The 12,218-nt window shown below is 28.4% G+C and overlaps 2 protein-coding genes across 3 annotated transcripts in view; both read left to right on the plus strand.

Annotated features, from left to right (window-relative positions):
* The window catches only part of hiw (MYC binding protein highwire), a 302,801-nt gene that overhangs the window by 73,243 nt on the left and 217,340 nt on the right, over window positions 1-12,218 (plus strand). The gene's annotated exons all lie outside the window — the stretch shown is intronic.
* LOC149058427 (uncharacterized) lies at window positions 5,055-7,417 on the plus strand. The gene has a single exon (XM_089219245.1). The coding sequence runs from the start codon at window positions 5,360-5,362 to the stop codon at window positions 7,166-7,168; it is 1,809 nt and encodes a 602-aa protein (XP_089075371.1). The 5' UTR covers window positions 5,055-5,359; the 3' UTR covers window positions 7,169-7,417.

Raw genomic sequence — 12,218 nt, forward strand, 5'->3', positions numbered from 1 at the left:
TGCAATAAATAAACAGTAGGTATACTGGAAATCACTGAGATTGCAATTATCACCAACTGACCAATTATTTGTTATTTGTTTGAGTCTTATAGTATAAGACACTGCATCTGATAATTGGTAGAGATAAATAAAAGCATTATTCTTTTCGTGTATTATATATAAAATATCTAAAATTTATCAAAGCAAATATTATGAAAATAGAGTTATTCTCAATATATTATTTTGAATTTCTTAATTTACATCAAAATCTCGAAAAATGTATTAATATGTATATTGTGAACTAAAAATAAATGATATTAAACGACCTATAAATGCTTAAAATAATCGAAAAACGCATAATAAAAGTACCACCTTCCTTTTAAGTATACCTGCTACACGAAACGAATCATGTACTTGGAATGCATTTTCCTAGAGCACCTAATAAATAATGGACTTTGCGTTGAAATTCTAACTATAATACTACGATGATCGTACCTTCCCGATTAACATACAATTGTTACAGTCCTCAACCTTTGAGAATCGCATTCAACTATAATATAAGTATTGAAATTCTCTTGCGTGATAAAAATATTGTTTTTAACCAGGTTTTGAGTTTTCCTGAAGGCGGTGAGTGTGAATGAGGGTGGGTTGGCCCGTGTTTTTTTAAACGAAGCTATTATTGCGGTGAAGGTTTCGCGTGCTCGCCACTGATAAACGATGGTGACGCACGAGTGTGTGTTTTCGCGCTGTATAATAAAAGTCTAAAAGTTTTGTGGCTTGATCGTGTGGGAGGTGTGTAAAACGGGGACACTCCAATTTGCGGCTGCCGGCTGAATTCGGATAAAAAGTGTGTGCCTCTCTCCCATTCCTCGTCACAGCAGCTTCACGTACATGTATAACACCGCCAAGCAATATAAGCGAAAATCCTCGCCCAAACAAACCGTTAATCAAAAAGATTACATTATTATTATTGTTATTGCGATAACTGCGGTGTGAATTTACAGTGTGCCAGACATATATTATTACACTCGCTAAGCAGAGTGAAACGCGGTCGTATACACGCCATAAAAAAAAAAAAAGAAAATATATAATAATAATAATAATAATAAAAACCCAACCCCGGTAAAATATGCGACTGTCGGGCACAGATTTTCATCACAAACTTCTTGGCCCAGAACGATAATCGCCCAGATGGGGAATCGCCTAGAATTATTCCACGGTTACTATACATATACATAATAATAAAAATAATAAGATAGGTATACAAATTTAAAACGTATGGTGACAGGTACGCGTGCCCACGGTTAGGTTAAGTCAAATATACATAGGTATATATGTATATTTTTTAAGAAGACGACGGTCTTAGTCTGCCGCGTAGGAGTCAAAACTTTTGCGATGTTTGACGTAGACAAATGTGTTTATTCTTTATCTTCGGTTACAAATATTTTGTTCATCCCCCGATACTTTTTACCTTGTTGTCGTCGCTGAAGCTGTCAAGAAACAAACGTTATGGTTGTTAGATGATTGCCAGTGTTCGATTACTTAGTTTTCGACGACTTTTTTTCCAAAATACAGTCACACGGGAAATTACTACTTATATAGGGACCTATATATATTTATTTATTTATTATTGATACAAATGTATTGATATAAATGGCTGTGGCCTCCAAGTGCGAACAATAAGAAAATCGAAGTACTTTTCATTTCTTAGTCGAAATTCAAAAACTATACTAAGTGTCTAAGTGTAGGTAATAATTGTCATTTTTATATTTCAAAGGTTTTTGTCTTTTGATACCTATTTAAGATCCCAAGTGGATGTAATATATAAAGTTGTACCGATTAAATGTTTCGTTTAATATGAATAGGTAATATGTACCTAGCAAATATGATTTTTTTTAATAGAAATAGAGCCTTAACTTCAAACAATTTTTTTTTTATTCAATACGATAACTATTGCATTTTTATGTTAGAAATAAATATTTCTATATTTTTTTTGAGTTATGAGGTTATGAGGTACTCACAATACTTTTGTAATATAATACATCGTTTCTATATGTTTCATACTTATTGTAATATTAGTATTTTTTGATAGTTTGATTTTATACTTAAATTGGCATTATACGTAGAAAACATTTTATTTTGAAAGTCTTATAAAAAAATTACTTTCTTCTTCTTTTCATCATCAAAACATTTTGTCTAATCAAATTTCACAGCAATCTGTGAAGCTTATGAAAAAAATATGACTATTACGTTCTATCTTCTATGTTGTATTTACTTGAGTGACTTGTTTAGTTTAGGTACACTATAATGAGATGGATAAATGTTCAAGTCCGTATTGTGAAACATAATAGTTGTTAAAATAGTGCAACACGAATTTGTTAAAATATTGCGTGTTTACATTATATTATTTTTGGTATAATCGCCGTAGGCACAACAACGGGTAGTGCACACATGGAAGAAATGTGTTCATTACTCATTTTACACTTGTTTCTCAGCTACGATAGTATAGGTCATGGCTGAGGTCAGTTGTATTACATTTAATTTTTTACGACTTTATAACATAACCAAAGTTTTCAAATAAGTATTTTACACAAGTCATTTATTAACATCTACAAGTATTATATATTAATGTACATCTAAATTGGATGATAAAATTATTAAAAAAAAAAAAGATTTTTTTATTCTGATCAAATTACTCGATGTAAAGTTTTAGTATTATTCCTATGTGGTTCCAATGGATACTACAACTGCAAATGTTGCCGTATTTGTTTTGTAGCATACGTATATTGCACTGCGTGAATATATTTTAATATTGTGGCGCAGGTTAAATACTGCACAATATGTATTGACACCTCGTCTTTATTACCATGTTAAGCTCAATGAATTATGTTCAAATGCATACAGAATATTTGTATTCTAACCAGGGATCGAAACCGGTTTTTCAAAAACTGGTTAAAACCGGTTAGAATCGCGGTTTTTTTCATTATTGAACACCGGAACCGGAACCGACACCAAAAGCTTTAAAACATCGGTTAAAAACCCATAACTGAAACCCGAGGTCTTTAAAAAACCGTTTATAAAACCCAAACCGAAACCATAGAATTGAAAAACCGTTCTTGATCAGTTCTTGAAAAACCGATTAAAATTTAAAATCAATATCGGTTTCTTCAAATTTTATAAAGTTAATTATCTTATTTATAATTCTAGTTAAAACGAGTATTTTCATTCGAAGAAAATAATATAATGTTGGAATTTATTAATAAAAATCCCGATGCTCTTAGGTAATCACTAATCAGTATTACGAAATATTAATATCTATTGGTAATACGAATATTGTTCTATTTATATTTTATATTATTCCTATACTTATTGCATTGGTTCTAAATTAAAATATAATATAACTACTATTATTTTGTCCGCCTCTATGCGGTTATACATGTTTGTAATCACTAATCAGTAATCTGTATTGTTGTTATATTATATTAATTGGAATGTTATTATTTATTGCCTATTGAGTATTGGTATTAAAAACGACAAATGTTATTAAAAAATAGAAATATGTAAATTTCTAACAATCTCTTGGATTAAAAATGCGTGTTAAACGTGTATTTATACCTTTTTAAATAACAGAATTATCAATACTCCAATAACCTTTTTTAGCAACTATCCATTTAAATTTAAATTTAATATTTTGTTCAAATATCATAAGCATAACATGAGATGAGATTTAACATGACATATCATGAGATTTATTATACTGTAGTCTGTAATATAATGTAATATTATTGTAAATAACAATTAAATATTAATGTGATGTAACCGAATAATATGATAATAATAATATGATCTCTATAATATCGACTATCCAGTTCAAGACTGCAACAACTCGAAATTTAACAAATCCGAGTTATGTACACCATCTTATATATTATATTATGACGATTTCAGTTCAAGAACGCAATAAAATATAGTTAAATTATTGACCGCTAGAGAGCTCTTATTTCGTTTTATAATAACATAAATTTGTTATTCATATCCAATTCAAGACTGCAATAAGTATACTTATTGCAGTATTGAACTGATAATCTAATCGATTACAAGTAACATGTCGATATTATGATAATAATTATGTTTAAATCATAGTTATTTATATCTTAAACCGTGGTTGAGTTTTATCGGTAAGGATTTTGTTTTAGTTATCACTTAATTGAGTAAATAATGAAAAAGATAATACAAATTAAATAGTGACCAACGACTAATATTCAATTTAATAAACATAATAATATTATTATTATTATGATAGTAATATTATTAGGTGGAACTATGTTATGGTGATTTTCGTTAAATGTTTGTTTACTTACCTATATTTTTATGTGAATAAAGTTCCATAGTCTAATTAGTTAAATAGTTTAAATAGTTATTTAATTACAAAAATGTCTATACAGCAATCAAAAAGAGCAAAATTAATTGCGTCAGGCTTAAGCAAAACTGATTGTATCCCTATTGCAGAAAAGAGAAAAGTATATTATAATTCTACAATGAACAAATTCAACAATGAATTGACAGCTGTATCAAATTTAAGAAAATCTAAATGTTTACCCATTATAAAAAAGTACCCTAAAAATGATGAGGTAATTATTTTATTATAGTATGCATAATAAAAATGCACAAAGTCTAATTAATAATTAGTAATTATAACTCTGATAAATATTTTGTTTAATAAGCATTTAATTTTATTTGTTACTTTTCAGTATATTAATTTAAGTCCTACTAAGAATCAACTTGTACAAAAGTGGTTAGATTCGCAATGTACGGAGTTATTTATTCCACAGTATTCAGAAACTCTAATGGACCAACCCAATAATGAATTTACTGTTACACCTGAATCAAATTTAGAGACATCTGGAATTGTGCCTATAGTAGAAATAAAAAGAGTAATTATTTATGTATTTATTTTAATAGTGCCTTTTATTACCATAGGTAATAGTTTAAATTTAATAAACAATTTTATTTATTTATTTTAATTGTTTTTATAAATTCAATCAGAACATTTCAAACCCAGAAAATGCTACCGATAAACCATTATGTTTAGAATTGCAACCTATGGATCCTTTAGTTTCACATTCCTCTCAGTATTTTAAGGAAAAAAGGAATACTGAATTAAATATTACAGGTATATACAACTTTATAATACAATTAATGTTTATTAATTTTTACAATAATGTAATTACCTAGATTAATTGAATTTGTTTTAGATATTTTTGACCAATTATCATCAGTTTCTGAATATGATGACAGTACTAAAGATGCAAATTATTTACCACCAGGAGATCATAATTCATTAGCATCATCAAAATCTGATGATCATTCTAATGTGGTGATGAACCAGCACTTAAATGTTGTGGAAGATACATCACCAGTTGATAAAAGTATTATAACTAATACCAGAAAAAGATTAATTCATAAAGAAAACTGGCAGAAAAATATTAAAAAGCAATTAAAAAATTCTGGTAAAGAGTATGTTGGTGCTAACGACAAAGTTAAAGCTGCAAAAATAATGAAAATTCCCTGCAATGAAAAATGTAGACTGAAATGTACTGATAAATTAAAAATTGATGAACGCGCTATTATACACAATAATTATTGGAAATTGGCTGACATCAATAAGCAAAGAGAGTTTATAATAAGACATATGAGTACTATTAATCCTAAATATAGATCAAAATTACCAACCAATAGATCTCTTAATTACAGTTACAATTTTACAGTAAACGATGAAAAAATAAAGGTATGTAAAACAATGTTCATGAATACACTTGGTATATCAAGCAGAGTTATATTTACTACAACCCAAAAGATGTGTGATGGGATATTAGAAGAAGACAAACGTGGCAAGCATGGTAAACATGGACGTGCAATAAGTTTAGAAGTGAAAGATAACATAAGATCACACATAACTTCCTTTCCTGCAATTGAATCTCATTACTGCAGGTCAGCAACATCAAAAAAGTTCATTGATGGGAGTTTAAATATAAGTCTTATGTATAAACTTTATGTTGAAAATTGTATAAATCAAAAAATTAGTTATGGCAAAAAACATATCTATGAAACAATTTTTAATGAAGAATTCAATATTTCTTTCCATTCCCCCAAAAAAGACCTTTGTATGTGCTGTGAATCATATAAAAACAAAAGTGGTGATGACAAGTTGAATGAAGAGAACAAATATAATGAACATCAACATGAAAAAAATTTGAGCAGAAAAGAAAAAAACGAGGATAGTAAACTAGGTGAAGATGTTGTGGTTTGTTGCTTTGACTTGCAGGCTGTACTAATTACTCCTCGGGGAGAAGTCTCTCAATTCTATTACAAACGTAGATTGGCAAGTTACAACTTTACTGTGTATGACATCAAAAATAACCAAGGTACATGCTTTTTCTGGCATGAAGGTATCAGTAAAAGGGGGTCAAATGAAATAGGGTCATGTTTGCATTTGTTTTTACAAAATAAAGAAGGTAAAGATATCATATTTTATTCGGACAATTGTGGAGGACAGAATAAAAATAAGTATATAATTTCTCTTCTTATATACTGTGTCAAAAAATTTAGCATCCGTTCAATTACATTAAAATATTTAATTGTTGGACATACACAAAACGAGGGGGACTCTATGCATGCGAGAATTGAGGATGAGGCTAAACGAATTTTAAAAGGTGGGCCCATATATGAGCCATCTCAATGGGTTTCAGTTATAAAATGTGCAAAAAAAACAGGAAAACCATACGTTGTACATGAAATGCAAAAAGATCAATTTTTTGACCTTAAGCAACTGGCTTTAGATGTTGGACAAAATTTTAAAATAAATCAAACTGATGAAAATGTATTATGGAATTCAATCAAAATGATAAGAATCGAACATGATAATCCATATTTGTTAAAATATAAAACAAGCTATGCTGATACAAGTTATAAAATTATTGATACCAGAAAAAAATGCAGAAAAACTTTTAAAGACTTAAAATTGTGTGCTTTACAGAATACACCAAAAATTAGTCAAGAAAAAAAGAAAGACTTATTATCATTATGTAACTCACATGCAATTCCTAAAAACCATTGGGCATTTTATCAACAATTAGAAGTAGACTCAAAAAATTCAAAAAGAATTGTTGATACTGATAGTGAAACTTAAATACCTAGTTTTAGATTTAATTTAAAATATTTTAAACAACTAACACATTTTTTAACTATTTTAATATAGTTAACTATAAGTTTTTTTTAATAAATATAATAATGTAAAATTAGATCTAAATAATAATATTTGTGATAGTAAAAAGTAATCAAAATTAGTTTGTTTAATTATTTGTTTAAAAAAAGTGTAATTCTTTTTAGTTTGTTTTATTTTGTTATTAACCTATAAGAAGGTAGGTATATAGAAGTTATTCAAAAATTATTTTTTATTATTATTTTTTAAATAAAGGAATTTTGTTTTGGTTTATTTTCATAGTTATAACTAATAAAATATGTATTGGGTTTCAATTCAATAGTGCAATATTTTGACATACTGCCTTATTAAAAAAATATTTCAATTCAAAACTGCAATATGTGATCACAACTCATTAAATTAATTGATATATTTATATGATATTAGTAACAATGGAAACATTAATTAAAGACCTATGTGTATACCAAAAATTGTATTCCTAGCTAATATATTTTATATATTACAATTGACCAAACATTCAATGATTTTTCAAATCGCTCTCCTGAAAAAAGTTCTTTTTTGAGTTGTTGCAGTCTTGAACTGGATAGTCGATATGTTGTATGCAAAAGCAAGTAAGTACCTACTACCTACGTTGTTGAGAACACGAAATTAGTTCTGTTGATCATAACTTGGCATATTGTATGTACATTCTACACAAAGTGTACAAATCGGATACCTATATTTTAATTTTTAGGGCTTTAGGCTCAGCCCTTAATAGTTAATAGATAGATGATAAAAATTGGGTCAACGGTTTTTAGATGTAGGAAAATATAATAAAAATTTAAAACACCGTTCCAAAAACCAAAACCAAACATTTTCAAAAACCGTTCTTGAAACCGATAAATTTTTTTAAAAACCTTTTTTGAAACCAAAACCAAAAAGTTTGAAAAACCGATCTTAAAACTTAAACCAAAACCAGAAAATTTAGAAAACCGTTCTCAAAAACCGAAACCGAAACCGTTAAAATATGAAGCGGTTTCGATCCCTGATCCTAACACATAGTTTTTATATTGTATTTATTTTGATTGTACCTAATTATTTCTATAAATATGTACATATTATAATTACGTAATAGATAATGCACAATCTTATATTTTTATTATTTATTTTTTCTGACGCGCTTTATAAATTAATGATAAAACATAATAAATATTAATATGTTCCCTTCGCTCTCAGAAGTTCCGCGTATTAATATAATATCATATACGCTATGATGAACGTCGAATTTATAAAGCTTTCATGCGTTTTTCGTATTCCGCGAAAAGTGTATTTTTAAAGTCAATAATTAAAATCAAACTTTACACTCGGTGTAATAGCAACGGGCGCGAGATGGATGGTTCATTCCGTGTTTGGAACTGTCTCTAGCTGAATGCTTATCCACATCTGTTTAGGAATGTCAATATGTTATACACAAAATTTGCAACGGGTAAAATTTAATTAAATCCTTTAGATATATACGCTCACACACATACATAGACACACAGACACACACACACACACACACACATGTCCTGCCATCTTATACGGAAACGTCGTCGTGTATGGTATTGCAAACGTTCACCGAGACCGACATGTACAATAATATATGAACTTCGAGTGCAGAATATACGTCCGCGTAGTATTATATTGCTTTGATTTTTACCGGTGAGCCCACGTTTCAATGGAAATGCGTACATTCATCTCAAGATCAATCATATAACATTTTGACTAATACGTTCAGTCAAAGTTAAGAGTATATGTCTGTACTAACTTATAATGTGTAATGTATATTATATATGATATCAAATAGATTGCAATAATCGCAACCAGTAATCCTAGACTAAAATTATTCATCTAGAGTGACAAGTTTACAATTAACTCGCGCGATATTCGTAGCAAATAGTAATATGTTCTCATCTATTATTACATTATTACATGTTACGCGTGTAGTTTTTGCTATTTAATTTCATCGTGTCGATCCGATGACATAAATTATTGTCCATGAAATAAATGTTGAAAAGGTAACATAAAATTGCCACTATCGCGTCAAATATAACATTTTCATAATACTTGGCACTTAGCATTATTATGGTAAAATTCAAACTTTACGAAACGTGTTGATTGCTTCCCAATACCTAACAAAGTTTAATTGGATTATGGGTTTAATTTTCAAAAGATGAAAAATTAAAGTTCTAATATGATTTTGCTCATCCGCAACCTGGTGAAAAAATTCATTACTTCTATAATAGGCTCCTCGTTTAAGTAATGACAAAATTTAAACGGTAATGTAATAATTATACACGATTATTTTAATTATTTATAACATATATTAATATATTTTATTAATTCTTATATTCATTCAAATATTATATAAATACACTGTTTTCAATTAATGAAGGCAAGATTTAATGACTTGTAAACTATTGTCAAGTATATTCCACTGGAATCTTTTTTAACAATAATAATTTGTGTTGCACCATTTCATATTTTCATTCAATAAAATATGTTATAAAATATCGTATGCTTATAGCAGAAACGATATTGAAATAACTACTTAAATTTACATGCCGCTTTCTGTTTTTAACAATAACACTATGAATTATTTGCTCTTTACATCCCATTAAAATATTTTAATCAAATTAGTTAACGTGGCGTTTTGGATAGGCAATTTAGCTACATTACTGTGGTAAATATTATTGTTATATTATAAAATATTATTATTTTCCAATATTTTGTGAGAATGAATTGCTAATACATCACAAGCACAATATAAGAGTAAGCAATGATCAAGAATAATTTAGGTACAATAATTTACACATATATTATATTTCAATAACGAGTATAAATTTTTAACTAAGATTTGTGATGCAAAGATTATATTTCTATGAATGGCTGTAAATCATACGTAACTGAGAATGAAATAATTAGCCATAGTTCTTATTTTTATAGTATACAGGGTGATTCTTTTATCAAACAACACTCATTATTTGAAAAAGTATTGACTTTTTTCAAATTTTTTTTTTTTCAAAATTGTAGATTTATGCTGTTCTAGAATTGTATATCTTTTTTATATTTTTCACCCTTATATTTATTAGGTAAACCACTGTCAACTTTTGATTTTCAAATGGTAACCTATACTTAAAATTTCATAATTGAATAAAACTATTTTTTTCATTAATTAATACGTTCTAATTTTCATTTTTCGTTAATCCGTTGATGAGATATTGCTCCTCAAAGTTAGGTGGTTTTGGGAGATAGTTATCGTAATATGTAAATGTGTTATACCTCGTCAGCAGATACCGCAGCTATCAGGATTTTTATGTCTTAGTGCAAAAGATATCACACTTTTCAAATCAGTTCATAAAGTACTTAGAGCCCCTAAATGTATTTTATTATGCCCATTTTGCAGGGAGACACGAAGATCACCCCACGAAGGTGATTACATCAATGGTCAGTGGTCGTAATAATTATTATCAATTATAAAGACCAGAAGTTATAAGTAATAAATTCGATATCGTTCAACCCAAGATATAGCGGCGATAATCTTTGTACCTGATCGCCGATAATACCTACATACAATAACACACAATCATAATATTACTATTATTATTGGTCTGCTTCTGTTTGTAGCTTCGATCACGATCTCACCTCTATTCTATGCTCAAACACACCATAGAATAACATACGGAAATACAGAATTATTTTAGTGTTTAGTCCATAAAAGTTACTGTTGTCCATGGTTTATCATTACAACTAATACAACAGCTGTCTATCATAAAGAAAATACAGTGTTACCAATATGTGTATTTACAAAATAAATAGTAACTTACTGTTTATTTATGTCACAAATAAAATCCCGTTTTTGTTACTCTAGTAGACAGCCTGTACTACAGTTGTAACAACTGTTAACTGTTTTAAATCACTGCTGTAGTGTACAGTAATTTATTTTCCGTTGTCTGTTACTCGTTACTGGTCAGTATAATTTATAGCATGGTGCTATGGCGTCAGCGACCGATACTACCAAGTACTAATTACTTGTGTACTACAGTCTACAGTAGTAAACTTAATAAATTTCACATTTTCACAATAATATTATCATAATAAATAATATTCTGTGCCTTTGTAGTTTTAACGAACTAGCTGATCTAGTTAACTGGAGCTCTAGTTAAATATTTAAATATGTTTAATTTATCAACTTACTTATTTTGTTATTTTCAATAAAATTCCAAGACCAATTTATTAACTTGATGTACATGTGCCTACCAAAAATTCATTCGTTCGTAAGTATAAGAATTCATATTAAATATAAATTTTAACAAACTTTGGTTAAGAATGGAAAAAATGTAACATACATACATAAATATACATGTATGTATTTGTATACAATTTGAATAAAAAATACATGATATTTATATTTTAGCTTATGTTCAAATTGCTTGCCATCTTCAGTTAAACAAAAATGTTTTAATACTTCAGAGGAAGTAGATTTTTTCAATATTGAGTTTTCAATTTTGTTGCAACAATCTCTTATTCTTTGTTTAAGTTCCTCCACACTATTTCATTTTTCTTTATACACTTCATTTTTTAGATGGCCCCAAAAAAAGAAGTCAAGAACACTCAAATCGGGGGAACGAGGTGGCCATTGAATAATGGGGCTGTGAGTTCCAAACCAGTTATTGTCTCCATACATCTTATTGAGGTATGCACGTACAGCCAAGGTATTATGTGCTGGTGCACCATCTTGCTGCCAAATCAAATTCAAGCGCTGTTGAAGTGAAATATTTTCCAATAGTATGGGTATATCATCTTTCAAAAAACCAAGATACTTATTGCCATTAAGATTTTCCTCAAAAAAATATGGACCAATTAAATACTCATCAATAATCCCACACCAAACATTCACACCCCAACGAACTTGCTTAGTTCATTAATTTTAAGATTTTTAAATTAATAATAAAAACAAAAATCTAAACAGTAAGCACTGAATACGACTTCAAAC

The sequence above is a fragment of the Diuraphis noxia genome, unplaced genomic scaffold, assembly GCF_037042655.1.
Source record: "Diuraphis noxia isolate RWA-SAM2 unplaced genomic scaffold, SU_Dnox_SAM2 contig0002, whole genome shotgun sequence".
Classification (NCBI taxonomy): Eukaryota; Metazoa; Arthropoda; class Insecta; order Hemiptera; family Aphididae; genus Diuraphis; species Diuraphis noxia.

Excerpts from the sequence above, each read along its gene's own strand:
- LOC149058427 (XM_089219245.1), top strand. The coding sequence starts at position 5,360 with ATGAACCAGCACTTAAATGTTGTGGAAGATACATCACCAGTTGATAAA.